This window comes from Salmo trutta, chromosome 12 (assembly GCF_901001165.1).
Source record: "Salmo trutta chromosome 12, fSalTru1.1, whole genome shotgun sequence".
Classification (NCBI taxonomy): Eukaryota; Metazoa; Chordata; class Actinopteri; order Salmoniformes; family Salmonidae; genus Salmo; species Salmo trutta.
The window spans coordinates 14,772,279-14,799,921 of record NC_042968.1 but is presented as its reverse complement, the minus strand read 5'-3'; the positions used below and the strand labels follow the sequence as shown (position 1 = coordinate 14,799,921).

Here is a 27,643-nt window from a genome sequence, read left to right as displayed (position 1 = left end):
CATGCACTTAGTAGTGAAGGTGGTGATCTGTAGTGTCAGGCCCTTGCTCCAGGTTGAGTTAAACAGACTGGCATTCACATACCAGGTGCCTGTTCCCTTTTCCATCATCTCAGGGGTGACCAGCCAGCGATAACCCTCTGAAAGACCACAATAGGCTATGAACATGGATTAATCTGTGCCACCCAGGCTAAGAAAGAAAACCAACAATACCTTTGGGGAGCCCAACCTCCAATTACAGTGTGAAATGTCAGACAGACATGTCTATAAGCTTGTGAATCACCATGAATATCAAAGTATTATGTGAATCTACGTGCATACCAGACAGCTAGACTGACTGAAATCAGTAGCACAGTGGGTGTAATGTTATGTCTAGCAGTAGCTATGGTGGTGGAATCCTCCTCTACCTGTGTGTCTCAGGACGGTGCGGTGTTTATAGTGGGTGTCATTGGGTGGGGAGCCCAGGCCCAGCAGCAGTTCTATGGACACATTGACACTGGGCTCTACGGTGAATATGACTGTGATGTTGGGGTCCGTAGTGTTGAAAGAGGTCCCAACCCGAGCCCCTTCCTCCAAGGATACAGTTATACCAGAGAGCACAGGAGCATCTGGGCGTGGCAGAATGATCTATAGAGAAGAGAGAGAAACAACCAAACCTACTTGCATTTATGGTTCCCTCATCTCTGTTAGGGAAATGAGGATGGAATGACAGCATACTAAAGTTAAAGAAGGTGGCCTGTTCTATCCTGTAGCCTACCTCAATTAGCTCTGTCAAGTTTTCTACACTGATTTCCGTCAATCCATCCCTTAGTACAAGGGTACACACCGTTCCTGTGATGTTTTCAGTCGACGGATATGGGTTGCCTATAAAAGTGGTCATCTGAGAGGAATAAAAGAATATCTGAATAAAATACTATTTGCACAACGAAACAACATCAATGTTGTTTACCGTACAAACCTGTACATTAACAACTGAGTGGTTTTCCAGAGAGGAATGTAATGCTGAGAAAGATGGAAGCTTGATGTATGCATCGTCGTCTGACCCTAGAACCTTGTTATGCATTTGTGATGGGGTGAGGCTGAGGAAGACAAGAAAACAAGAGTCAGACAGCTTACATTCAAGTAGAGGACAGCAAGATGCATAGTTATACACTCTTAGAAAAAAAGATGCTAAGTAGAACCATAAAGGGTTCATTGGTTTGTCCCCATAGGGGAACCCTTTTTGGTGCAAGTTAGAACCCTCTATGAAGGGTTCTGCCAATAACTATTTTATTCTCTTAAGGTTCTACCGAGAACCCTTATATCTTTGAAGAGTTCTTAATAGAACCTCAATGAACGGTTTCCACCAGCCTTTAAAATGAATCTCTGTAATGACAATACTTTACATGTTTCATAAGGCCTTTCTTTGAGGGCTTAGTTATACCCTAAGTGGTGTTAAGAAATTCCCATTTTACAGGCCACATCAGGTCTGCAAGTCACATTGTGCTGGTTTGCAAAGTAAGGTGTAGTTCTTATTGGAATCCAGCCAGAGTGAGGATATCCAACAATTAACACTTTTAATCTCCCGCAATTTTCAATTAGAATGACTGCCAGGGTTGGGAAGATTGATTATTGGGACTACCTAAATCATCTAAACTGGAACAACCATCTCAGAAATGAGTGAAATTAGTCCAACTTCTAACAGGTTGAATTACTTTAGGAGAATGTATGCTATTTATCTTTGTGAAGCATAAGATTAATCGACCAATCAATGCACAAGCAAAAACACAGATATTGAAACAAACAATTCTGAAAATCAACCTGCAATAGCGCATGCTGACAAATATGATAATGAGGGGTGTGGTTTTGAGTGTTTTACTCTACACAGAGTAAAAATGACACAATCATACTCGACTGGTTATTAACACCGACACTGAGGATCTTTTACACCACTGAGTGTTAAGTTAATTGAACTGTGTTTGCTGTGTACTGTACAATATACTACTGGTTCACTCAGACTGGTTCACCTACTCTCTGCTCAATAAAATCACAGAAAATACTCATTTGAAAAATACAAATCCTGGCAAAGATATCAACTATGTCAGTACTGTATATGTACAAGTATTAATGGAATACCAGATACAGTAAATACAGAAATATTGACATATGGGTAGTTTAAAACCTCACACATATATTTTTTAATTGTTCAGATTACTCAAACTCCAGATGTTAAAGTTTAAGGACTGAGGTAAACACTAATGCTCAGGAAATATTTTAAAGAAAGAAAGAAAAAAAAGAAGAAAAAAGGTTGTTCGGATTCAGAAGGGTTTTATGCAGAAGAACCCTTCTTGACTTCCAAAGAACCTGTCTTGCCTTCCAAACAATCATCAAATAACCCTTTCTTCCAGAAAGTGGTTCTTAGGATGAAAACGGTTCTAGGTAGAACTCTTTGCCTTACAAAGAACTCTTATCTTTCAAAAAGGTTTCTTCAAAAAACGATTCTTGGTAGAACCATTTCCTTGTGCAAAGAACCCTTTTCGAACACTTTTTTCTACGAGTGTAGAATTGGCGGCTATACCAATGAGTGAGATGGTGGAGGCCCAGGTTGTAAACACTCACCTGATCTGGTAGATGCTGCCTGTTGGGTGTTTCACGATGAAGGCCTCATTTAGTTCTGTGGTCAGTACTAAATTTACCGCCTTATAAATCTCAAAGGTCAAATCAAACATTTCCTTGTCCTGTTTGAAGACAGCAGATCATCAGCAAAATGCCCTCTCTATTGTCATATGTCACAACACTAAAAACAGATCTATATGTTTACAGTATTTACAGCACTAGGTTTAGAGTATTGACATTAGGTTTTCAGTATGTAATCCAACATTTACATTTTATATGCACCTACTGTGGTACAACTATGCTATCATTGCTTGACCCACCACTTTAGTGTCACTGTCCTCGCTACATCTTTTCATTTTGAGGAGTATGACACCCCCAGTGCAGTTGATGAGGAGGCTAGCTGTTGTGTTGTCTAATCTCAGAGCACTTGGAAACAGCATCTGTGTTCCATGTAATAGAAGCTCAAGGTACTTTTTCTGTTGGGGGAGGGTAAAGGTTAGGTCCAAATTGACCAGATACAGCAGTATCACTTATTTCATTACATTCATTGTTTGCTGATTTTATAATAATATATCTCTGTGGTGAGAGAGAGCACTTTGACTGAAAGTTCCAGTGGCCCTAAACTCTGTCATCTACTCCACTGACCACACCCATCTTACTACATGTCCATCGTCATTGTGATGCTTTACCCCGTTGGCGTCTGTAGGCTCTCCTATAGCCTTTTCCATTCTTTCTAGTTCCAGTTGAGCCTCCTGAAACAAAACAGAGGATATGACTGCAAAACTACCAACCACTGAAAACTATAATTGTGTTAATGCTTTGATAGCAAAAAGTTCTTCAAATATCCCACTGGGCACACACTGGTTGAATCAACGTTGTTTCCATGTAATTTGAACAAAATGACGTTGAACCAACGTGGAATAGACGATGAATTGACGTCTGTGCACAGTGGGATGTGACAAAATATCACACTGCACTTTTAACACGGCAACATTTCTGACCTTGAGGAGCTCATCCATCTGGGTCACTTGTTTCTCCATGCTAGACAGACTCCTTGACATACCTGTAGGATAACAAGGAGAGGAGAGAGAGAAAGAGAGAGAGACGTTTAGTTTGTGGAAGTAAATGGTTGGTTGAAATCGTGAAACAAATTTGCCACCATACTTTCCACCAACTTACGGTTTACTTTAATTTGATGGCTTCTCCAGTGTCTTGATTTGCCACTTGCTCCCTGTTTGTCCTACAAAAGTCAACAAGAACCATTCATACTCACAATAACTTTACTGACGCTGCACCATAGGATTACAACAACTGATAAAGGCCACTAATAAAAGCCACTTACCATACTCGTTGAGGCATTTGTAGAGATATTAAAAACTGTAGAGCAAGAATTATACAGCACAGATTTCATTCAGGATATCATTGAGGCCTCTACACTACTGTTAAATAACGAAAGAAAATGTTGCAGCATACCTGCTTACAATAAGGATCAGGACACATTTTTTTAAACATGTTAAAATGGTGTTATTGAAGGTGTTGTACCCAGGGTGCAGAGGTAGCCACGCCGAGCGCTGCAGTTGGTTGAGGTCACCAGCTGAAAGGGATCCATCATCACATAGGTGCAGAGGAGCGGGACCCTCCCATTACCCTTAGAAGTACCATTCTTTCCTGTAGCATTATACACTACAGACACATGAAACAATTATTGGAAAGCTATGAAATTGACTGTTTTCCATATATTACTGTTATTAGAATATTCTGTTTTCCAACAAAAACGTATCATTTAAAATGTCTTTTTATTATAGCTGACGGATCAAGTGTGAAAGCTTGGTTCTAAGTTTTCCCTATGGCTATGTTCCAAGACAGGTGGAAATGGGTTTCATTATATAAAAATAATGGATTTCCTGACATCATTTGACACTGATAATCTATCTATAGTGGGGACGTGCCTCACAAATGGTAACTGTCAGGGTTTCCAGTTAAGACATGCTTGTCATTTACAAAGTGCCTCTGTACAGCTCATGAATTCCATGAAGACCATAAGCAGTGGCTTATTTAAGATTACTCAACTTTATCATTGAATTAGAAAATCTATTCAATTTTCATGGTTCACAGAGCGCTTAAAGCTGCAATCAGCAGTTGAAACAATAACAAAGTGTACTCCCCGCCACTGTTTTACTAAAAAGCTAAGGGATGGGGCTGGAGAAATGTACCCACTGGGCAAAAACTGGTTGAATCAATGTTGTTCCCTCATCATTTCAACAAAAGAATGTAATGTGATGAAGTTGAATCAATGTAGAAAACTGACAGAATTTTGAAAAAAGCCATCAATTTTTAGAGCATTTTGTCTTTATTTTCACCCAACTTTTAACATGAAGTCAATGACAAGGTGATATTTTTTGTTAATTTTACGTTGAAATCATGTTAGTTCACAAATTTAAATCAAAACTTGACATTGAACTGATATCTGTGCCCAGTGGGTAACCACTCTCAAATTCATAGACAGAGCTATGAATGCAAGGACTGACAATCCATGATGTCAACATTATAGTTTTAAAAATGTGTTGAGGCTATACAGTGTTTGTTTACATTTAGTTTGTTTACAAACATTGGAGTAAAACAAGCTTATATTTTGAGTTCTGATGGGGTACGACACTTGAACTGACCTCATATTATTCAAGAATCAATGGGTACATTTCATTCATTTATATGTCCAAAAATGGATGTAACTACATCAGATTGCCCAATCATTTTTCAATTACAGCTATAGAGAAATCAGTGTCAAACAAAACCTCTGCAAAAGACACAGTGCAGCCCTGGAACCATAGCATAGAGTGGTTTACTAGTATTCTCTAGTGGGTTACCAGTATTTTTACTCACCGATCACTGGCCCCTGGTACTGCCCTATAACACCCTTAGCGACCCACCAAGTGAGGTTTTTTGTGTGTCTCTCTTTTGAGAAGTCCTGAAGGAAGCTCTTAGTCTTGCAATTCAGGGCCCTCAGAAGTTTCCCTCCTCGCTCCTTGCAGGACTCCTGGGCTTGAGACCAGCTCTTTGGCTTTTGAGAAAACTCATAGGCCATATTCCTGAACACATGTTTGAATTCTATAGAAGTGGTATTATCTGCATCCTCTACACTGCATGCTGTACTGGCCGTAGATACAATCCCCACAGAAATCCACAAAAACAAAGAGGCTTGTATGAACAAGTCCATTATAGATGGTAGAGCTATGGTAGCCTACAAACTGCAACAAGTACTGCTCTTGGAAGAAAGGCAGACTCTGCCCATCTTATGGAAATTAGAAAGCTTTCTTTCCAAAAACTGTGAATGCACTCTTACTACATTAGGAAAATCCCTGCAGACACTCAAACAACATGCAAAGTGAAAAAGTGCCTTTACGTCACTCAAAGGCAGACATTTTGAAGAAAAACCTTTCCCAATCTACTTCACTTTACAAGTCAATTTGATGTAGCCAAGGCCTAATATTGACATTGAACAGGGTTGTAACAATACATCTTTGGTTTTCAATAGGCTTATGAAATTAATTTAGGCTCATAAGCTATCCCTTCATTTTGAACATCTGCCATTTTATTTGATCTTATTTGTGCAAATTTACTCAGTGAATTACTAGAGTTACTAATGAGTCCTTTGTCATATTCATTTGTTATATTCATCCTAACAAATTGTAATGTTTATCATACAGAATCATCACTGAACTCTGATTTGACGTTTTCAGAGCTGCCTTTGAAGTATCGTGAGATTACATTCAGGACGTGATTCTCGGCAATGTGAAAGAAATGTTTCCAGACGTTTGCAAAGTGATATAACATCCATGGCGGGACAACTGAAGGTAACATCATTGATGAAGCAGTGTTGTTTTAATAGTTTGTATTTGTCATGAACAATGTTTTGACCCTATGGTAAGCTAAACTGGGCAGTAGCCACTTCACGTTAGCTACTACAATCAGAGTGTTGTTTAATGAAGTGAGCTAGCTAACTTTGCTTACTACCATGTGGCTAGCTAGTTCATGTAACCAGCCTCTGTGAAGTGATAAGCTAGTTTGCTGGATCCTGAATGACCAGACAGGCATGCTAAATTATACCCACTGGGTTGTACACATGGGTTGTTCAGAGCTGGTAACGCTAGTCTCTCTGGGTATTGTGGTTCACTCTCTGTCATCTAGTAAAATAACAATAATTGCAACTCCCCTCAGTTCACCTGATGTGCTTCAACAACAGTGCATCATATTTCAGTTTATTCCCATCACATTGTTTTATTTTTCTTTGCAGCGTCTGAAGGATGCAGTGAAGATCATAGGGTCCGGCAGCGTCCTGTTTGTCTCCTACCTCACTGCTGTGGGAGATGAGGCTTCTACACCAACCAGCTCATTCCTTTGCTGCAGAGGATTGTGGGAGCAGAGACAGCCCATATCATGGCTGTGAGGTTAATCGGCCTGGGTCTGGTGCCTTTGAACCGCTACCAGGACCCAGTATCACTGGTCAGTATAGGAGGTGCCCTTTAGCCTGTTGGGTGTTTTGACTCTCCTTGCTTACACTGAATTGCCTTTGTGCTGGTGTAAGATTAGAACAGAATGTATGCTTTGTTTGAGAACCTTCACTCCCACTGTCTCTTAACTCACCCTAGCTAGTCAAATCTCTTTGTTAACCTTTTTAATCTAAGATCTTACTGTAATTTTGGTCACTGTGTACTTCTATGGAATTTAGGCAACATTTTGACCTGGCGTTGTTACTTCTTATTCCAGGAAGTGAACGTCATGGGCCGTAAATTCAAGAACCCCATAGGGTTAGCAGCAGGATTTGACAAGCATGGGGAGGCTGTTGACGGGCTGTATAGACTAGGCTTTGGCTTTTTGGAGGTGGGGACCATCACCCCCAAACCCCAGGAGGGGAACCCCAAACCACGTGTTTTCAGACTGACCACTGACCAGGCGGTCATCAACCGGTACGGTTTTGAATGAATAAGACATGGCTACTGAACCATGGCATGGCTGTCATTCATTATAGATGAATGTTTTTAGCTTGTGAATTCTGTGTCAAACGGCAGCGAACAGAGACATCACAGATAGTTTATTTTGTAATTCGCCACTCTGTTCATTCGCCTTCACGTTTGAAGTTTTTTTTTTACGTTGAGCCTGGTGACAGACTACAATATGAATTCCGTTTTTGTCTTTGTTGTAGCACAGCTTCTTCACACTGAAATGAAGGAGCCAGATGAATGTTATCAGGGTGTAACACCGCTACCTCGTTGCGTTCGCTTTCATTCTCTGAAAAGTGCTGTGAAATGAGATGCCAAGGCACGAACATACATATTCACGAGTTGTTACAACACGGTACTTTGCGTATATGAAGGGACATATTGGTTGTCAGAGAAGTTAATCCTTAGTTCAGGAAAAAGCTTCCCAGATCCAAATGTAAATCCATATATTCAAGTATTTGTAAATACTTGATACACAATAAAGGTGTGCGTTTTGTCATGGCTGTCTATGCTTGCTTGACATTGTTCTAAACATTTTAAGAAAATAATATCCAGAACCATCCCATTTCTTCAGGGATAGTGGCGATACATTTCTGTGATTTTCTTTAGTGTTTTGAAAAGCAAATTCTACACAGACGGACTGACTGTTAACACTGTCCTAGCACAATGACAGTAGGGCTAATACAGTGAGCTCAAAGTATTGGGACAGCAATTTTAAAAAAAAATGTTTTGCCTCTGTACTCCAGTACTTTGGAATGATACAATGTCCACTTTAATTTGAGGGAATTTATATTAAATTGCGTGAACCGTTTAGTAATTAAAGCACTTTTTGCACATAGTCTCCCCCATTTTAGGGGGCCAAACATTTTAGGAAAAATACACTTGTGTATTAAAGTAGTAAAAAGTGAAGTATTTGGTCCCATATTCATAGCACGCAATGACAACATCAAGCTTGTGACTACAAATTTGTTGGATGCATTTGCTGTTTGTTCTGGTTGTGTTTCACAGATTATTTTGTGCCCAATAGAAATGAATGGTAAATAGTGTATTTTGTCATTTTGGAGTCACCCCCCCACACCTGTTATTGTAATGGTGAGAGAACATAATATTTGTGCGTCATTAATATTTGTGCGTCATTCATCATTCATGATTCATGCAGGATTATCCATAATCATGGTAGCATCCACATTAACGTAGAAGTGTTAAGAAACATATTCTTATTTACAATAAAAGTGACTCAAAATGAACATTATTTTACCTGAATTTCTTTATTTCATTTTTATCTTCTCTTTAAAAAAAAGTATATTTCCAAACCAGTTGCAAACACACATACGATCAACAATTTATAGATGCACACAAACAATTTACCATTCAATTCTATTGGGCACAAAATAATCTGAAACACAACCAAAACACTAAATGCATCCCAGAAATGTGTAGAGTAACAAACTTGATGTCGTATTTGCGTGCTATGAATCTGTGACCAAATACTTAACTTTTTACTATTTTAATACACATGTAAGTGAATTTGTCCCAATACTTTTGGTCCCCTAAAATGGGGGGACTACAGTTGAAGTCGGAAGTTTACATACACCTTAGCCAAATACATTTTCACAATTCCTGACTTTAGTCCTAGTAAAAATTCCATTTTAGGTCAGTTAGGATCACTACTTTATTTTAAGAATGTGAAATGTCAGAATAAAAGAGATTTATTTCAGCTTTTATTTCTTTCATCAAATTCCCAGTTGGTCAGAAGTTTACATACACTCAATTAGTATTTGGTAGCATTGCCCTTAAATTGTTTAACTTGGGTCAAATGTTTTGGGTAGCCTTCCACAAGTTTCCCACAATAAGTTGGGTGAATTTTGGCCCATTCCTTCTGACAGAGCTGGTGTAACTGAGTCAGGTTTGTAGGCCTCCTTGCTGGCACACGCTTTTTCAGTTCTGCCCACAAATGTTCTATAGGATTGAGGTCAGGGCTTTGTGATGGCCACTCCAATACCTTGACTTTGTTGTCCTTAAGCCATTTTGCCACAACTTTGGAATTATGCTTGGGGTCATTGTCCATTTGGAAGACCCATTTGCGACCAAGCTTTAACTTCCTGACTGATGTCTTGAGATGTTGCTTCAATATATCCACATAATTTCCCTACCTCATGATGCCATCTATTTTGTGAAGTGCACTAGTCCTTCCTGCAGCAAAGCACCCCCACAACATGATGCTGCCACCCCCCGTCCTTCACGGTTGAGATGGTGTTCTTCGGCTTGCAGGCCTCCCCCTTTTTCCTCCAAACATAACGATGGTCATTATGGCCGAACAGTTCTATTTTTGTTTCATCAGACCAGAGGACATTTCTCCAAAAAGTACAATCTTTGTCCCCGTGTGCAGTTGCAAACCGTAGTCTGGCTTTTTTATGGCGGTTTTGAAGCAGTGGCTTCTTCCTTGCTGAGCGGCTTTTCAGATTATGTCGATATAGGACTCGTTTTACTGTGCATATAGATGCTTTTGTACCTGTTTCCTCCAGCATCTTCACAAGGTCCTTTGCTGTTGTTCTGGGATTGATTTGCACTTTTCGCATCAAAGTACGTTCATCTCTAGGAGACAGAACGCGTCTCCTTCCTGGGCGGTATGACGGCTGCGTGGTCCCATGGTGCTTATACTTGCGTACTATTGTTTGTACAGATAAACATGGTACGTTCAGGCATTTGGAAATTGCTCCCAAGGATGAACCAGACTTGTGGAGGTCTACAATTTTTTTTCTGAGGTCTTGGCTGATTTCTTTTGATTTTCCCATGATGTCAAGCAAAGAGGCACCGAGTTTGAAGGTAGGCCTTGAAATACATCCACAGGTACACCTCCAATTGACTTAAATTATGTCAATTAGCCTATCAGAAGCTTCTAAAGCCATGACAATATTTTCTGGAATTTTCCAAGCTGTTTAAAGGCACAGTCAACTTAGTTTATGTAAACTTCTGACCCACTGGAATTGTGATTAAGTTATTTAGTCTGTCTGTAAACAATTGTTGGAAAAATTACTTGTGTCATGCACAAAGTAGATGTCCTAACTGACTTGCCAAAACTATAGTTTGTTAACAAGACATTTGTGGAGTGGTTGAAAATGAGATTTAATGACTCCAACCTAAGTGTATGTAAACTTCCGACTTCAACTGTATATACAAAAAGTGCTGTAGTTTTGTATAACTTCAAATCCAAAGCGCTCGAGTACAGAGCCAAAACAACAACAAATGTATCACTGTCCCAGTACTTTTGGAGCTCACTGAGGATGTATCCAAATTGTTTGTCTTTTATTTCATGGAGTTAGTAAATGACAGTAAGTCTTTGTATATTAGGCTAGAATCAATATGATTAATTCAATTTAGCATGGCCGATATGCAGGGATGTGAGATGCTCAGACTAACAAGCCCCTCATATAATAATGTTCCGGAGTGCTTCTTTCACTCCTCAGTGAACAACAACACTGCTTCCCAGAAGTTAAAAGTCAAGATGAGTGCATTAGATGATTAAAGGCCTCATTTCCTTATGGTGGTGTTTTATTACAGTTTTACTCAACTGACTGCAATAATTTTGCCAAAGAAACCATCTGGATTTCATGTATTATGGATTTTAGTAATGAAATGAATGGAATGTGCACTCTAGACAATTGGGGATGAACACATACTGTATCATAATGGCATGATAAAGGAATGGATCCTAAATCGCTGATAGCTTTTTTGGCAAATGTATGGATTTTTGTGTATTACATCAACTTAACCTCTTATGTTGTGGGTATGTTTCAGATATGGGTTCAACAGCTGTGGTCTTGCAGCAGCACAGGGGAGACTAAAGGCAAGAGAAGGCACCCAGGTAGAGCTCACTAAAGGTACTAGAGACACAACTCATGTTTCTGTGCTGTCTGCCAGACTGATAGATGGGTTTGACAGTGAACTGATGTGTCTCAGGCACACAGCCAACTACACTACACTATAATCCTCTGCCCCTATTTTATATGGAGATTCCCTTTCCCCAGGCTGTTCCAAATACCAATCACATATTTCACTAGTTTTCAGTGAAATAGAGCATTCGTAACAAAATGTTCCCCACTGATTTGGATTGGGACATTAAGCCGAAATCACAAGGGGGAAGTCCGTCAACGGCGTGAATTTGCTTGTGCGAGAGTAGCAAGCATTAATTCACATAGACGACATAACGTAAGCCAGTTATTAAGCCGTGATTGTCATGGAAAGGCGGTTATAAACAGTTGTATACTCTCTCGAAATCTGAGTTACCTCATTCCAGGTTTTCCAGCCATAGTAGCCTAGACTATATGGTAGGCTGCTGTATTGCTTTCAAATATGTAGTCTATTTGTCAGATAAACCTTAGCCTACAACCCAATTGACTTTTTAACCATACAACTTTACATAGCAAAGTAGGGAAGATCATAACAATTCCTCAAATTCCCTTTGTACAAACAACCCACTCAATCTCTGGAACAGATTTGATTCATTTAAACCAAGGCACTCGCTAACCATGCACATTGTTTGAGCTGTATTTCAATCCAATCGGCTGTTAAGCAACAACAGTGATACTGTCAAGATATGACATTGACCACCTGATATTTAATTCTGAAACAAATCCAGTTTCTAAATGTAGAATGTCGTTTCGTTCATGCGTTGCTACACCGTTTTTCATAAGCACCAGCCTATATAGGCTTACACAATGGTGGCGCGCTGTTAAACTTATCAACACTAAATTGACATTTGTAGCTATACATTTCACAGTTCCAGAGGTAACAATGCACCCACAGTCTATTTTTTTGACAGTTTATCAGCTCATTTCACCAGCATTGCTCCGCGTAGACGTGAGAAAAATCATCTGGACACGTGTGCAACATTCACCTTCTGCTACCATGTCTGTCAAGCCGTCTACACATACAGTTTGATGCATACGTTCGATACATCCAACTTATGCGCCACACAGAACACACTGCAACTGCCTCTGCAACTCAATGCTGCGAGGCAAACGCGGCGTTCCATTGGAAGTTAATGTACTTCTGGTGTACCAAAATACAATGGCGATGACGGTGTTATCGAGGCGTCATTTGATGCGGTATACGCTCGTGACGCAGTTGACGCTTGCGGGCAGTGTTTTCTCTTAATTCACTCCCATGCATTCTATTTCTGTTCTGACCTTAACCTCTCCCAGGGACTCATAAATGGAATATATCCTGGTGTCTGTGTGTTTTTAGCTGGCCTGCCCTTGGGCATCAACCTGGGAAAGAACAAGCTGTCGCAGGATGCAGTGGCAGACTACCTGGAGGGGTTGCGGACGCTGGGCCCTCTGGCTGATTACCTGGTGGTGAACGTGAGCAGCCCCAACACCCCAGGCCTCAGGGACCTGCAGGGGAAAGGGGAACTGCGACAACTGCTGTACAAGGTCAGTTGGAGGCAATTTGACTGACCTAGATGTGATTTATTTATCCTTTATTTAACCAGGATATCATTCTATTTATGTCATTAATTTTATGTTTATAGTTAATGTATCATTGTCTTTCCAGAGAGCATGTTATTGCAACTTTTCCTTTATTGAAGTCTGGTGTTTCTGTTCAGTTCGACTTTTATTGATTTAGCCAGTGATCTTTCATTGGGTTTCTATGTCAAAGATAATTGACTTCCCATTAGGCAACATACACATCACACGAGCACAGCACAGCACTGTTTGGATTGAACACGATTAACCTTCGGAAAAACTGCTCAGCTGTATTGCTCTTGTTTGGTCTCCATGTTGTGCTGTACATTGTTAAATCTCATTGACCTGTGTGGATGTGATGGATTGCATTGATTGTGTGTCTGTGGTGGCTCATGTGTATGTCCCTGTACCCTCCTAACGCCCCCCCCCCCCCCCCGTTCCACCTCCCCCTCTCGCATCCAGGTGCTGAAGGAGCGTGATGCCCTACAAGGGGGGAGCAGGCCACCTGTACTGGTAAAAATTGCCCCTAACCTCACCGCCCAGGATAAGCAGGACATTGCTGATGTGGTCACAGGGGTCAGTCAGGGGCCTAGCCACACAGGGGTCAGTCAGAGGCCTAGCCACACAGGGGTCAGTCAGGGGCCTAGCCACACAGGGGTCAGTCAAGGGCCTAGCCACACAGGGGTCAGTCAGGGGCCTAGCCACACAGGGGTCAGTCAGGGACCTAGCCACACAGGGGTCATTCAGGGGCCTAGCCACACAGGGGTCAGTCAGGGGCCTAGCCACACAGGGGTCAGTCAGGGGCCTAGCCACACAGGGGTCAGTCAGGGGCCTAGCCACACAGGGGTCAGTGTGGTTCTGTGGGCCTCTATGTAGCCTACTCACCAAGCCTTAACCTACAGTATATAGCCCCCAATGACTTGGGGCTGCTTACTTTGGTCATCCGTGTTTCTCCTGTTTGCTCATCTTTCTGAGCACACTTCTCACCCCACTCACGTAGTCGGCTTGTGTTCTGTAGCCGTCATCAGATCAGTCCTGCTGCCGTGGGTCTTAGCCAGCAGAGGACTTATATCATCAAATTGATTTGAATGCATTAGTGTTGCCTCCTATCCACTCTCTATGTTAAGGGGACTGGAGAAGTGTTTCTGTTTTTCTGTGTTCATGTAAGCGGACAGACTCCGAATGGAAAAAGACCGATAGAAAGCACAGCAAATATATGAAGAGTATTAGATACGTTACGGTACATTTGTGTCAGACAGTCAAATCAAATCAAATCAAATCAAATTTATTTATATAGCCCTTCGTACATCAGCTGAAATCTCAAAGTGCTGTACAGAAACCCAGCCTAAAACCCCAAACAGCAAGCAATGCATGTGAAAGAAGCACGGTGGCTGGGAAAAACTCCCTAGGAAAAACTCCTGAGAAAGGCCAAAAACCTAGGAAGAAACCTAGAGAGGAACCAGGCTATGAGGGGTGGCCAGTCCTCTTCTGGCTGTGCCGGGTGGATATTATAACAGAACATGGTCAAGATGTTAAAATGTTCGTAAATGACCAGCATGGTCAAATAATAATAATCATAGTAATTGTCGAGGGTGCAACAAGCACGTCCGGTGAACAGGTCAGGGTTCCGTAGCCGCAGGCAGAACAGTTGAAACTGGAGCAGCAGCATGGCCAGGTGGACTGGGGACAGCAAGGAGTCATCATGCCAGGTAGTCCTAGGGCTCAGGTCCTCCGAGAGAAAGAAAGAAAGAAAGAAAGAGAGAATTAGAGAGAGCATATTTACATTCACACAGGACACCGGATAAGACAAGAGAATACTCCAGATGTAACAGACTGACCCTAGCCCCCCGACACATAAACTACTGCAGCATAAATACTGGAGGCTGAGACAGGAGGGATCAGAAGACACTGTGGCCCCATCCGATGATACCCCCGGACAGGGCCAAACAGGCAGGATATAACCCCACCCACTTTGCCAAAGCACAGCCCCCACACCACTAGAGGGATATCTACAACCACCAACTTACCGTCCGAAGACAAGGCCGAGTATAGCCCACAAAGATGTCCGCCACGGCACAACCCAAGGGGGGGCGCCAACCCAGACAGGAAGACCACGTCAGTGGCTCAACCTACTCAAGTGACGCACCCCTCCCATGGACGGCATGGAAGAACACCAGTAAGTCAGTGACTCAGCCCCTGTAAAAGGGTTAGAGGCAGAGAATCCCAGTGGGAAGAGGGGAACCGACAAGGCAGAGACAGCAAGGGCGGTTCGTTGCTCCAGCCTTTCCGTTCACCTTCACACTCCTGGGCCAGACTATACTTAATCATAGGACCTACTGAAGAGATAAGTCTTCAGTAAAGACTTAAAGGTTGAGACTGAGTCTGCGTCTCTCACATGGGTAGGCAGACCATTCCATAAAAATGGAGCTCTATAGGAGAAAGCCCTACCTCCAGCCGTTTGCTTAGAAATTCTAGGGACAATTAGGAGGCCTGCGTCTTGTGACCGTAGCGTACGTGTAGGTATGTACGGCAGGACCAAATCGGAAAGATAGGTAGGAGCAAGCCCATGTAATGCTTTGTAGGTTAGCAGTAAAACCTTGAAATCAGCCCTTGCCTTAACAGGAAGCCAGTGTAGGGAAGCTAGCACTGGAGTAATATGATCAAATTTTTTGGTTCTAGTCAGGATTCTAGCAGCCGTATTTAGCACTAACTGAAGTTTGTTTAGTGCTTTATCCGGGTAGCCGGAAAGTAGAGCATTGCAGTAGTCGAGCCTAGAAGTAACAAAAGCATGGATTAATTTTTCTGCGTCATTTTTGGACAGAAAGTTTCTGATTTTTGCAATGTTACGTAGATGGAAAAAAGCTGTCCTTGAAGCAGTCTTGATATGTTCTTCAAAAGAGAGATCAGGGTCCAGAGTAACGCCGAGGTCCTTCACAGTTTTATTTGAGACGACTGTACAACCATCCAGATTAATTGTCAGATTCAACAGAAGATCTCTTTGTTTCTTGGGACCTAGGACAAGCATCTCTGTTTTGTCCGAGTTTAAAAGTAGAAAATTTGCAGCCATCCACTTCCTTATGTCTGAAACACAGGCTTCTAGCGAGAGCAATTTTGGGGCTTCACCATGTTTCATTGAAATGTACAGCTGTGTGTCGTCCGCATAGCAGTGAAATTTAACATTATGTTTTCGAATGACATCCCCAAGAGGTAAAATATATAGTGAAAACAATAGTGGTCCTAGAACGGAACCTTGAGGAACACCGAAATTTACAATTGATTTGTCAGAGGACGAACCATTCACAGAGACAAACTGATATCTTTCCGACAGATAAGATCTAAACCAGGCCAGAACTTGTCCATGTAGACCAATTTGGGTTTCCAATCTCTCCAAAAGAATGTGGTGATCGATGGTATCAAAAGCGGCACTAAGATCTAGGAGCATGAGGACAGATGCAGAGCCTTGGTCTGACGTCATTAAAAGGTCATTTACCACCTTCACAAGTGCAGTCTCAGTGCTATGATGGGGTCTAAAACCAGACTGAAGCGTTTCGTATACATTGTTTGTCTTCAGGAAGGCAGTGAGTTGCTGCGCAACAACTTTTTCTAAAATTTTTGAGAGGAATGGAAGATTCGATATAGGCCGATAGTTTTTTATAATTTCTGGGTCAAGATTCGGCTTTTTCAAGAGAGGCTTTATTACTGCCACTTTTAGTGAGCTTGGTACACATCCGGTGGATAGAGAGCCGTTTATTATGTTCAACATAGGAGGGCCAAGCACAGGAAGCAGCTCTTTCAGTAGTTTAGTTGGAATAGGGTCCAGTATGCAGCTTGAGGGTTTGGAGGCCATGATTATTTTCATCATTGTGTCAAGAGATATAGTACTAAAACACTTTAGTATCTCCCTTGAGCCAAGGTCCTGGCAGAGTTGTGCAGACTCTGGACAATGAAGCCCTGGAGGAATACCCAGATTTAAAGAGGAGTCCGTAATTTGCTTTCTAATGATCATGATCTTTTCCTCAAAAAAGTTCATAAATTTATTACTGCTGAAGTGAAAGCCATCCTCCATTTGCGAATGCTGCTTTTTAGTTAGCTTTGCGACAGTGTCAAAAAGAAATTTTGGATTGTTCTTATTTTCCTCAATTAAGTTGGAAAAATAGGATGATCGTGCAGCAGTGAGGGCTCTTCGATACTGCACGGTACTGTCTTTCCAAGCTAGTCGGAAGACTTCCAGTTTAGTGTGGCGCCATTTCCGTTCCAATTTTCTGGAAGCTTGCTTCAGAGCTCGTGTATTTTCTGTATACCAGGGAGCTAGTTTCTTATGACAGATGTTTTTAATTTTTAGGGGTGCAACTGCATCTAGGGTATTGCGCAAGGTTGAATTGAGTTCCTCGGTTAGGTGGTTAACTGATTCTTGTCCTCTGACGTCCTTGGGTAGGCAGAGGGAGTCTGGAAGGGCATCAAGGAATCTTTGGGTTGTCTGAGAATTTATAGCACGACTTTTAATCTTCCTTGGTTGGGGTCTGAGCAGATTATTTGTCGCAATTGTAAACGCAATAAAATGGTGGTCCGATAATCCAGGATTATGAGGAAAAACATTAAGATCCACAACATTTATTCCATGGGACAAAACTAGGTCCAGAGTATGACTGTGGCAGTGAGTAGGTCCAGAGACATGTTGGACAAAACCCACTGAGTCGATGATGGCTCCGAAAGCCTTTTGGAGTGGGTCTGTGGACTTTTCCATGTGAATGTTAAAGTCACCAAAAATTAGAATATTATCTGCTATGACTACAAGATCCGATAGGAATTCAGGGAACTCAGTAAGGAACACTGCATATGGCCCAGGAGGCCTGTAAACAGTAGCTATAAAAAGTGATTGAGTAGGCTGCATAGATTTCATGACTAGAAGCTCAAAAGACGAAAACGTCATTGTTTTTTTTTTTGTAAATTGAAATTTGCTATCGTAAATGTTAGCAACACCTCCGCCTTTGCCGGATGCACGGGGGGTTTGGTCACTAGTGTAACCAGGGGGTGAGGCCTCATTTAACACAGTAAATTCATCAGGCTTAAGCCATGTTTCAGTCAGGCCAATCACATCAAGATTATGATCAGTGATTAGTTCATTGACTATAACTGCCTTGGAAGTGAGGGATCTAACATTAAGTAACCCAATTTTGAGATGTGAAGTATCACAATCTCTTTCAATAATGGCAGGAATGGAGGAGGTCTTTATACTAGTAAGATTACTGAAGCGAACACCGCCATTTTTAATTTTGCCCAACCAAGATCGAGGCACAGACACGGTCTCAATGGGGAAAGCTGAGCTGACTACGCTAACTGTGCTCGTGGCAGACTCCACTAAGCTGGCAGGCTGGCTAACAGCCTGTTGCCTGGCCTGCACCCTATTTCATTGTGGAGCTAGAGGAGTTAGAGCCCTGTCTATGTTCGTAGATAAGATGAGAGCACCCCTCCAGCTAGGATGGAGTCCGTCACTCCTCAGCAGGCCAGGCTTGGTCCTGTTTGTGGGTGAATCCCAGAAAGAGGGCCAGTTATCTACAAATTCTATCTTTTGGGAGGGGCAGAAAACAGTTTTCATCCAGCGATTGAGTTGTGAGACTCTGCTGTAGAGCTCATCACTCCCCCTAACTGGGAGGGGGCCAGAGACAATTACTCGATGCCGACACATCTTTCTAGCTGATTTACACGCTGAAGCTATATTGCGCTTGGTGACCTCTGACTGTTTCATCCTAACATCGTTGGTGCCGACGTGGATAACAATATCTCTATACTCTCTACACTCGCCAGTTTTAGCTTTAGCCAGCACCGTCTTTAGATTAGCCTTAACGTCGGTAGCCCTGCCCCCTGGTAAACAGTGTATGATCGCTGGATGATTAGTTTTAAGTCTAATACTGCGGGTAATGGAGTCGCCAATGACTAGGGTTTTCAATTTGTCAGAGCTAATGGTGGGAGCCGTCGGCGTCTCAGACCCCACAACGGGAGGAGCAGAGACCAGAGAAGTCTCGGCCTCCGACTCCGACTCGCTTAACGGGGAGAACCGGTTGAAAGTTTCTGTCGGCTGAATAAGCGACACCGGTTGAGCATTCCTACAGCGTTTCCCTCCAGAAGCCATGAGAAAGTTGTCCGGCTGCGGGGACCGTGCGAGGGGGTTTATACTAACGTTACTATCTGTACTTGCTGGTGGCACAGACGCTGTTTCATCCTTTCCTACACTGAAATGACCCTTGCCTAACGATTGCGTCTGAAGCTGGGCTTGCAGCACAGCTATCCTTGCCGTAAGGCGATCGTTCTCCTGTATATTATGAGTACAACGACTGCAATTAGAAGGCATCATGTTAATGTTACTTAGCTTCGGCTGTTTGAAGTCCTGACGAACCATGTCCAGATAAAACCTCCGGGGTAGGAAAGTTGAATGAAAAAAAAAGTTGAGTGAGGGAAAAAGTAAAAATATACGGTAATGAAAAAGTAAAAACCGTCAGGTAGCAAAGTAAAAACGGCAACAAAAACGCACAACAGCGTAAACAAGTCTGCAAGTTGTGACCGGAAACAGGAAACAGGAAAAAGTCCAATTGCTAACTCCAATGGAATACCGAACTCACTTTTAAAACAGATGGATCATGAAAAATAAGTTACGATCTTCATTCTCAATGATTGGGTTACTCACATTTGTTTTGATGTGGTGTTATGGGGTAATGTCAAATAGGTAATCATGGTTTGTGTTTTAGCTTGGTGTGGATGGGCTGTTGGTCTCCAACACTACAGTTTCCAGGCCTGAGACCCTACAGGAGCCCCAGAGTAAAGAGGTGGGAGGGTTGAGCAGCCAGCCCATCAAGGAGCTCTCTACACACACTGTGAGAGAGATGTACAGCTTGACAGAAGGTAGGTTGGCCCCATGAAGGATCATTATAACACTGTTAATGGCTGTTGCTGCAGCTGGTACTGGCCTGATTGATTGATTGTGGGCTGGGGTGTATAGAATGCTCTCTTCATTCACCCAGTATTGCTCTTTCTCATTGAAGGTAAGGTGCCAATCATCGGAGTTGGGGGTGTAGCCTGTGGACAAGATGCCCTGGACAAGATCTGTGCTGGAGCCTCATTGGTCCAGTTGTACACCTCTTCAACCTATTATGGTCCACCAGTTGTCACCAAAATCAAAAGGGAACTAGAACAGCTTTTAAAGTAAGTGTGAACTTGCATGTGTTTTTTTACTGAGTGACTTCATATGTGGTTTCATCTAGTCAAATTGGTTGTATTTTGTAGTATTCTGACCTTATCCTATGTTTTACAGAGAACAAGGATTTGAAAGCATATCGGATGCTGTAGGAGCTGAGGGGAGATTTCAACAACAGTCTACAGAGGGACAATGATCAAAGCTCTGAGTGTCAGTATCAGTCTGCTCTACAGGTTAGACTGACTACAATACAGACTGATGCCTTTGTCAGTTTCCTGCCTTTACTTGAAGTCTATAGTACATGAAGTGGCTTGCCTGGTCAATTCATGTAGACTGGCTAGAATCATATCTGTGCACAAATATTACAGCAGTAACAGCAATATTGGGAACCTGCCCCATTTCACGGTTCTGACTGGATCTGTTGGTTATTGTAGATGTAACCGTAAGAATGGTTAAGTGCTAAATGACACCAAAGTTCTAACAGTATTTTGACACTAGCAGTCACGTTGTCATGTGTAATGTATGTATTAAAAAATATATTTTTTAATTTATGTAAATGTGTGCTCTATTCAGAAATACTTTGTGCTGCTATTTATAGAACTATGTGACCATAGAAATTGAACATTTGTTCACAAATATCTTCCATTCAAAGTGCTTAACTGCATGTCCCATGTAAATCGCTGAACTGCTACCCACATAATAGAGACCCCGTCTGAAATTAGAGCTGATCACCTAGCAATGAGCGGAATGACAATTACCATTTAGCCTTGCAGCAGTAGTCAGTTAAACACTGAGGAAATATAACAGCTTTGACATTTAAAGAAAGGGCGATAGCACAATTACTTGCCAAATATCAGCAGGCTTTAAATACACATGATCCCACTGTAAGATGGTAAAAACCTAACTCTCAGCAGTATAACTGATGAGCAGTGTACCAGAACAAGATGACCAAGTCCAACAGGATGCACTGATGATTCTCGGTCTTATTTCTGACCTGCTACATCCATTGAATTGCCTCCTGTTACGAGCGTAATGTCAAGGGGGTACTTAAAGTATGTTAAGTCCTGTACATTAAAGTATATAGTTGACCTATTTGAGAAACATGAACCTTCGAGCACACGCCTCAGGCAAGAATACAAGTCAATTTAAATTGTTAAATTGACTGTCCATATCTTATTTTGGTATTCCACACTCAATGTGCATGTTTTTGGGAGGCAGGGGAAACGCTGTAAATTATCATCAAAACCTTGGTTGATTATTTGAGGGTTTATCGGAACCAGTCGGTACTCTCCTGTCATTCTCAGAGCCTCGCTTGTACAGTCGTGGCCAAAAGTTTTGAGAATGACACAAATATTCATTTCCACAAAGTTTGCTGCTTCAGTGACTAGATATTTTTGTCAGATGTTACTATGGAATACTGAAGTATAATTACAAGCATTTCATAAGTGTCAAATGCTTTTATTGACAATTACATGAAGTTTATGCAAAGAGTCAATATTTGCAGTGTTGACCCTTTTTCAAGACCACTGCAATCTGCCCTGGCATGCTGTCAATTAACTTCTGGGCCACATCCTGACTGATGGCAGCCCATTCTTGCATAATCAATGCTTAGAGTTTGTCAGAATTTGTGGGTTTTTGTTTGTCCACCCGCCTCTTGAGGATTGACCACAAGTTCTCAATGGGATTAAGGTCTGGGGAGTTTCCTGGCCATGGACCCAAAATATTGATGTTTTGTTCCCCGAGCCACTTAGTTATCACTTTTGCCTTATGGCAAGGTGCTCCATCATGCTGGAAAAGTTTGTCACCAAACTGTTCCTGGATGGTTGGGAGAAGTTGCTCTCGGAGGATGTGTTGTACCATTCTTTATTCATGGCTGTGTTCTTAGGCAAAATTGTGAGTGAGCCCACTCCCTTGGCTGAGAAGCAACCCCACACATGAATGGTCTCAGGATGCATTACTGTTGGCATGACACAGGACTGATGGTAGCGCTCACCTTGTCTTCTCCGGACAAGCTTTTTTCCGGATGTCCCAAACAATCGGAAAGGGGATTCATCAGAGAAAATGACTTTACCCCAGTCCTCAGCAGTCCAATCCCTGTACCTTTTGCAGAATATCAGTCTGTATCTGATGTTTTTCCTGGAGAGAAGTGGCTTCTTTGCTGCCCTTCTTGACACCAGGCCATCCTCCAAAAGTCTTTGCCTCACTGTGCGTGCAGATGCACTCACACCTGCCTGCTGCCATTCCTGAGCAAGCTCTGTACTGGTGGTGCCCCGATCCCGCAGCTGAATCAAGTTTAGGAGACGGTCCTGATGCTTGCTGGACTTTCTAGTGCGCCCTGAAGCCTTCTTCACAACAATTGAACCGCTCTCCTTGAAGTTCTTGATGATCCGATAAATGGTTGATTTAGGTGCAATCTTACTGGCAGCAGTATCCTTGCCTGTGAAGCCCTTTTTGTGCAAAGCAATGATGACGGCACGTGTTTCCTTGCAGGTAACCATGGCTGACAGAGGAAGAACAATGATTCCAAGCACCACCCTCCTTTTGAAGCTTCCAGTCTGTTATTCAAACTCAATCAGCATGACATGAAATCTATGCAGCCTACTCAATCACTTTTTATAGCTACTGTTTACAGGCCTCCTGGGCCATATGCAGTGTTCCTTACTGAGTTCCCTGAATTCCTATCGGATCTTGTAGTCATAGCAGATAATATTCTAATTTTTGGTGACTTTAACATTCACATGGAAAAGTCCACAGACCCACTCCAAAAGGCTTTCGGAGCCATCATCGACTCAGTGGGTTTTGTCCAACATGTCTCTGGACCTACTCACTGCCACAGTCATACTCTGGACCTAGTTTTGTCCCATGGAATAAATGTTGTGGATCTTAATGTTTTTCCTCATAATCCTGGATTATCGGACCACCATTTTATTGCGTTTACAATTGCAACAAATAATCTGCTCAGACCCCAACCAAGGAAGATTAAAAGTCGTGCTATAAATTCTCAGACAACCCAAAGATTCCTTGATGCCCTTCCAGACTCCCTCTGCCTACCCAAGGACGTCAGAGGACAAGAATCAGTTAACCACCTAACCGAGGAACTCAATTTAACCTTGCGCAATACCCTAGATGCAGTTGCACCCCTAAAAATTAAAACCATCTGTCATAAGAAACTAGCTCCCTGGTATACAGAAAATACACGAGCTCTGAAGCAAGCTTCCAGAAAATTGGAACGGAAATAGCGCCACACTAAACTGGAAGTCTTCCGACTAGCTTGGAAAGACAGTACCGTGCAGTATCGAAGAGCCCTCACTGCTGCACGATCATCCTATTTTTCCAACTTAATTGAGGAAAATAAGAACAATCCGAAATTTCTTTTTGACACTGTCGCAAAGTTAACTAAAAAGCAGCATTCGCAAATGGAGGATGGCTTTCACTTCAGCAGTAATAAATTTATGAACTTCTTTGAGGAAAAGATCATGATCATTAGAAAGCAAATTACGGGCTCCTCTTTAAATCTGGGTATTCCTCCAGGGCTCCATTGTCCTGAGTCTGCACAACTCTGCCAGGACCTAGGATCAAGGGAGATACTAAAGTGTTTTAGTACTATATCTCTTGACATAATGATGAAAATAATCATGGCCTCCAAACCCTCAAGCTGCATACTGGACCCTATTCCAACTAAACTACTGAAAGAGCTGCTTCCTGTGCTTGGCCCTCCTATGTTGAACATAATAAACGGCTCTCTATCCACCGGATGTGTACCAAGCTCACTAAAAGTGGCAGTAATAAAGCCTCTCTTGAAAAAGCCGAATCTTGACCCAGAAATTATAAAAAAACTATCGGCCTATATCGAATCTTCCATTCCTCTCAAAAATTTTAGAAAAAGTTGTTGCGCAGCAACTCACTGCCTTCCTGAAGACAAACAATGTATACGAAACGCTTCAGTCTGGTTTTAGACCCCATCATAGCACTGAGACTGCACTTGTGAAGGTGGTAAATGACCTTTTAATGACGTCAGACCGAGGCTCTGCATCTGTCCTCATGCTCCTAGATCTTAGTGCCGCTTTTGATACCATCGATCACCACATTCTTTTGGAGAGATTGGAAACCCAAATTGGTCTACATGGACAAGTTCTGGCCTGGTTTAGATCTTATCTGTCGGAAAGATATCAGTTTGTCTCTGAATGGTTCGTCCTCTGACAAATCAATTGTAAATTTCGGTGTTCCTCAAGGTTCCGTTCTAGGACCACTATTGTTTTCACTATATATTTTACCTCTTGGGGATGTCATTCGAAAACATAATGTTAAATTTCACTGCTATGCGGACGACACACAGCTGTACATTTCAATGAAACATGGTGAAGCCCCAAAATTGCCCTCGCTAGAAGCCTGTGTTTCAGACATAAGGAAGTGGATGGCTGCAAATTTTCTACTTTTAAACTCGGACAAAACAGAGATGCTTGTCCTAGGTCCCAAGAAACAAAGAGATCTTCTGTTGAATCTGACAATTAATCTGGATGGTTGTACAGTCGTCTCAAATAAAACTGTGAAGGACCTCGGCGTTACTCTGGACCCTAATCTCTCTTTTGAAGAACATATCAAGACTGCTTCAAGGACAGCTTTTTTCCATCTACGTAACATTGCAAAAATCAGAAACTTTCTGTCCAAAAATGACGCAGAAAAATTAATCCATGCTTTTGTTACTTCTAGGCTCGACTACTGCAATGCTCTACTTTCCGGCTACCCGGATAAAGCACTAAACAAACTTCAGTTAGTGCTAAATACGGCTGCTAGAATCCTGACTAGAACCAAAAAATTTGATCATATTACTCCAGTGCTAGCCTCCCTACACTGGCTTCCTGTTAAGGCAAGGGCTGATTTCAAGGTTTTACTGCTAACCTACAAAGCATTACATGGGCTTGCTCCTACCTATCTTTCCGATTTGGTCCTGCCGTACATACCTACACGTACGCTACGGTCACAAGACGCAGGCCTCCTAATTGTCCCTAGAATTTCTAAGCAAACGGCTGGAGGTAGGGCTTTCTCCTATAGAGCTCCATTTTTATGGAATGGTCTGCCTACCCATGTGAGAGACGCAGACTCAGTCTCAACCTTTAAGTCTTTACTGAAGACTTATCTCTTCAGTAGGTCCTATGATTAAGTATAGTCTGGCCCAGGAGTGTGAAGGTGAACGGAAAGGCTGGAGCAACGAACCGCCCTTGCTGTCTCTGCCTTGTCGGTTCCCCTCTTCCCACTGGGATTCTCTGCCTCTAACCCTTTTACAGGGGCTGAGTCACTGACTTACTGGTGTTCTTCCATGCTGTCCATCGGAGGGGTGCGTCACTTGAGTAGGTTGAGCCACTGACGTGGTCTTCCTGTCTGGGTTGGCCCCCCCCCCTTGGGTTGTGCCGTGGCGGAGATCTTTGTGGGCTATACTCGGCCTTGTCTTCGGACGGTAAGTTGGTGGTTGTAGATATCCCTCTAGTGGTGTGGGGGCTGTGCTTTGGCAAAGTGGGTGGGGTTATATCCTGCCTGTTTCGCCCTGTCCGGGGGTATCATCGGATGGGGCCACAGTGTCTTCTGATCCCTCCTGTCTCAGCCTCCAGTATTTATGCTGCAGTAGTTTATGTGTCGGGGGGCTAGGGTCAGTCTGTTACATCTGGAGTATTCTCTTGTCTTATCCGGTGTCCTGTGTGAATGTAAATATGCTCTCTCTAATTCTCTCTTTCTCTCTTTCTTTCTTTCTCTCGGAGGACCTGAGCCCTAGGACCATGCCTCAGGACTACCTGGCATGATGACTCCTTGCTGTCCCCAGTCCACCTGGCCATGCTGCTGCTCCAGTTTCAACTGTTCTGCCTGCGGCTACGGAACCCTGACCTGTTCACCGGACGTGCTTGTTGCACCCTCGACAACTACTATGATTATTATTATTTGACCATGCTGGTCATTTACGAACATTTTAACATCTTGACCATGTTCTGTTATAATATCCACCCGGCACAGCCAGAAGAGGACTGGCCACCCCTCATAGCCTGGTTCCTCTCTAGGTTTCTCCCTAGGTTTTTGGCCTTTCTCAGGAGTTTTTCCTAGGGAGTTTTTCCCAGCCACCGTGCTTCTTTCACATGCATTGCTTGCTGTTTGGGGTTTTAGGCTGGGTTTCTGTACAGCACTTTGAGATATCAGCTGATGTACGAAGGGCTATATAAATAAATTTGATTTGATTTGATTTGACAGAGGGATCTCCAGCCTTGTCCTCGTCAACACTCACACCTGTGTTAATGAGAGAATCACTGACTGTCAGCTGGTCCTTTTGTGGCAGGGCTGAAATGCAGTGAAAATGTTTTTTGAGGATTCAGTTCATTTGCATGGCAAAGAGAGACTTGGCAATTAATTGCAATTCATCTGATCACTCTTCATAACATTCTGGAGTATGTGCAAATTGCCATCATACAAACTGAGACTTAAGAAATTAATATTTGTGTCATTCAGAGATTGTCCACTTCATAGCCCTTAAGACCTTGAATAAGCCCTGTATGGCATTATAGCTCTCCTTCATGTTATGCTCTCCCTGCCTCTGTGTTTGTGCTTTTATTTGCAGATTGGGGACAGGTGGAGCTGATTGGGTCGTTAAGGTGACAAGTTGCACCTGGGTTTTGGATCAGCTAAGAGATAAAAGTTATTGGTTCCCACTATTGGCTCTCTCGCGCGCTCTCCACTAGCACCATTTTGTTTTGTGATCTGGTTGATTATATGGTTTTTGATTAGGTGCACCCTTCAACATTTACACACATTTTACCTTTATCTCCATTACACCCCTCACATGCCTACTTTCACACTTCACAGGTCAGTTTTCCTTTATAGTTTTATACTGTTAGTTAGTTGTGTAATGTTTGTGTTACTTCTTAACTGCAAATGTGTGTACTCCCTTGTCACTATCTAAGAGCTAGGTTGTGACATTCAGTAGAGGTTACTCACTCACCACTCCCTGAGCAAATGTTTCTGCCAGTTTGTAAATTGTATGTATTTTTCTGTGTCAGAATAACCTCTCAGCACTACTCTCATGAGTGGGTTCGATAGATTCCTAGGGTAAAGAAGGTACTGTTTATGTTGAGTCCTCACTAAGGCATCATGAGAATTCAAGCAGACACAAAGCACAATAGCCATCTTACTTCCTCTGATATCCATGTTGACTGAATGTCTGGTCTGACTGCTGGGTTTTGATTAGAGGATTGATATAGGGGAATTGTAATGCTTATAAAAATGGGACTGTCTTCCCCTTAACTGAACTGCATCTGCAGTATATAGGCTGTGGCCATCGGCAACAATCCAGTGCTCGTGATCAGCCTGGCTTAACTCAGAGGCACTGTACTGTAGCATTGTGGGTAAATAAATGTTAT

General features: G+C 42.4%; 1 protein-coding gene and 1 pseudogene across 1 annotated transcript; one reads left to right on the top strand and one right to left on the bottom strand.

The window, feature by feature from the left end:
* Positions 1-3,224: 3,224 nt before the first annotated feature.
* On the bottom strand, positions 3,225-5,854 carry LOC115204721 (uncharacterized). The gene is made up of 4 exons (XM_029770444.1): positions 5,473-5,854; positions 4,135-4,275; positions 3,594-3,655; positions 3,225-3,344 (listed from the first exon to the last, which is right to left on the bottom strand). Exons 1-4 carry the CDS (start codon positions 5,804-5,806, stop codon positions 3,225-3,227), a joined length of 657 nt encoding a protein of 218 aa, XP_029626304.1. The 5' UTR covers positions 5,807-5,854.
* A 571-nt stretch (positions 5,855-6,425) lies between these two features.
* LOC115202990 (dihydroorotate dehydrogenase (quinone), mitochondrial-like) lies at positions 6,426-21,349 on the top strand (annotated as a pseudogene).
* The last annotated feature ends 6,294 nt before the right edge of the window (positions 21,350-27,643 follow it).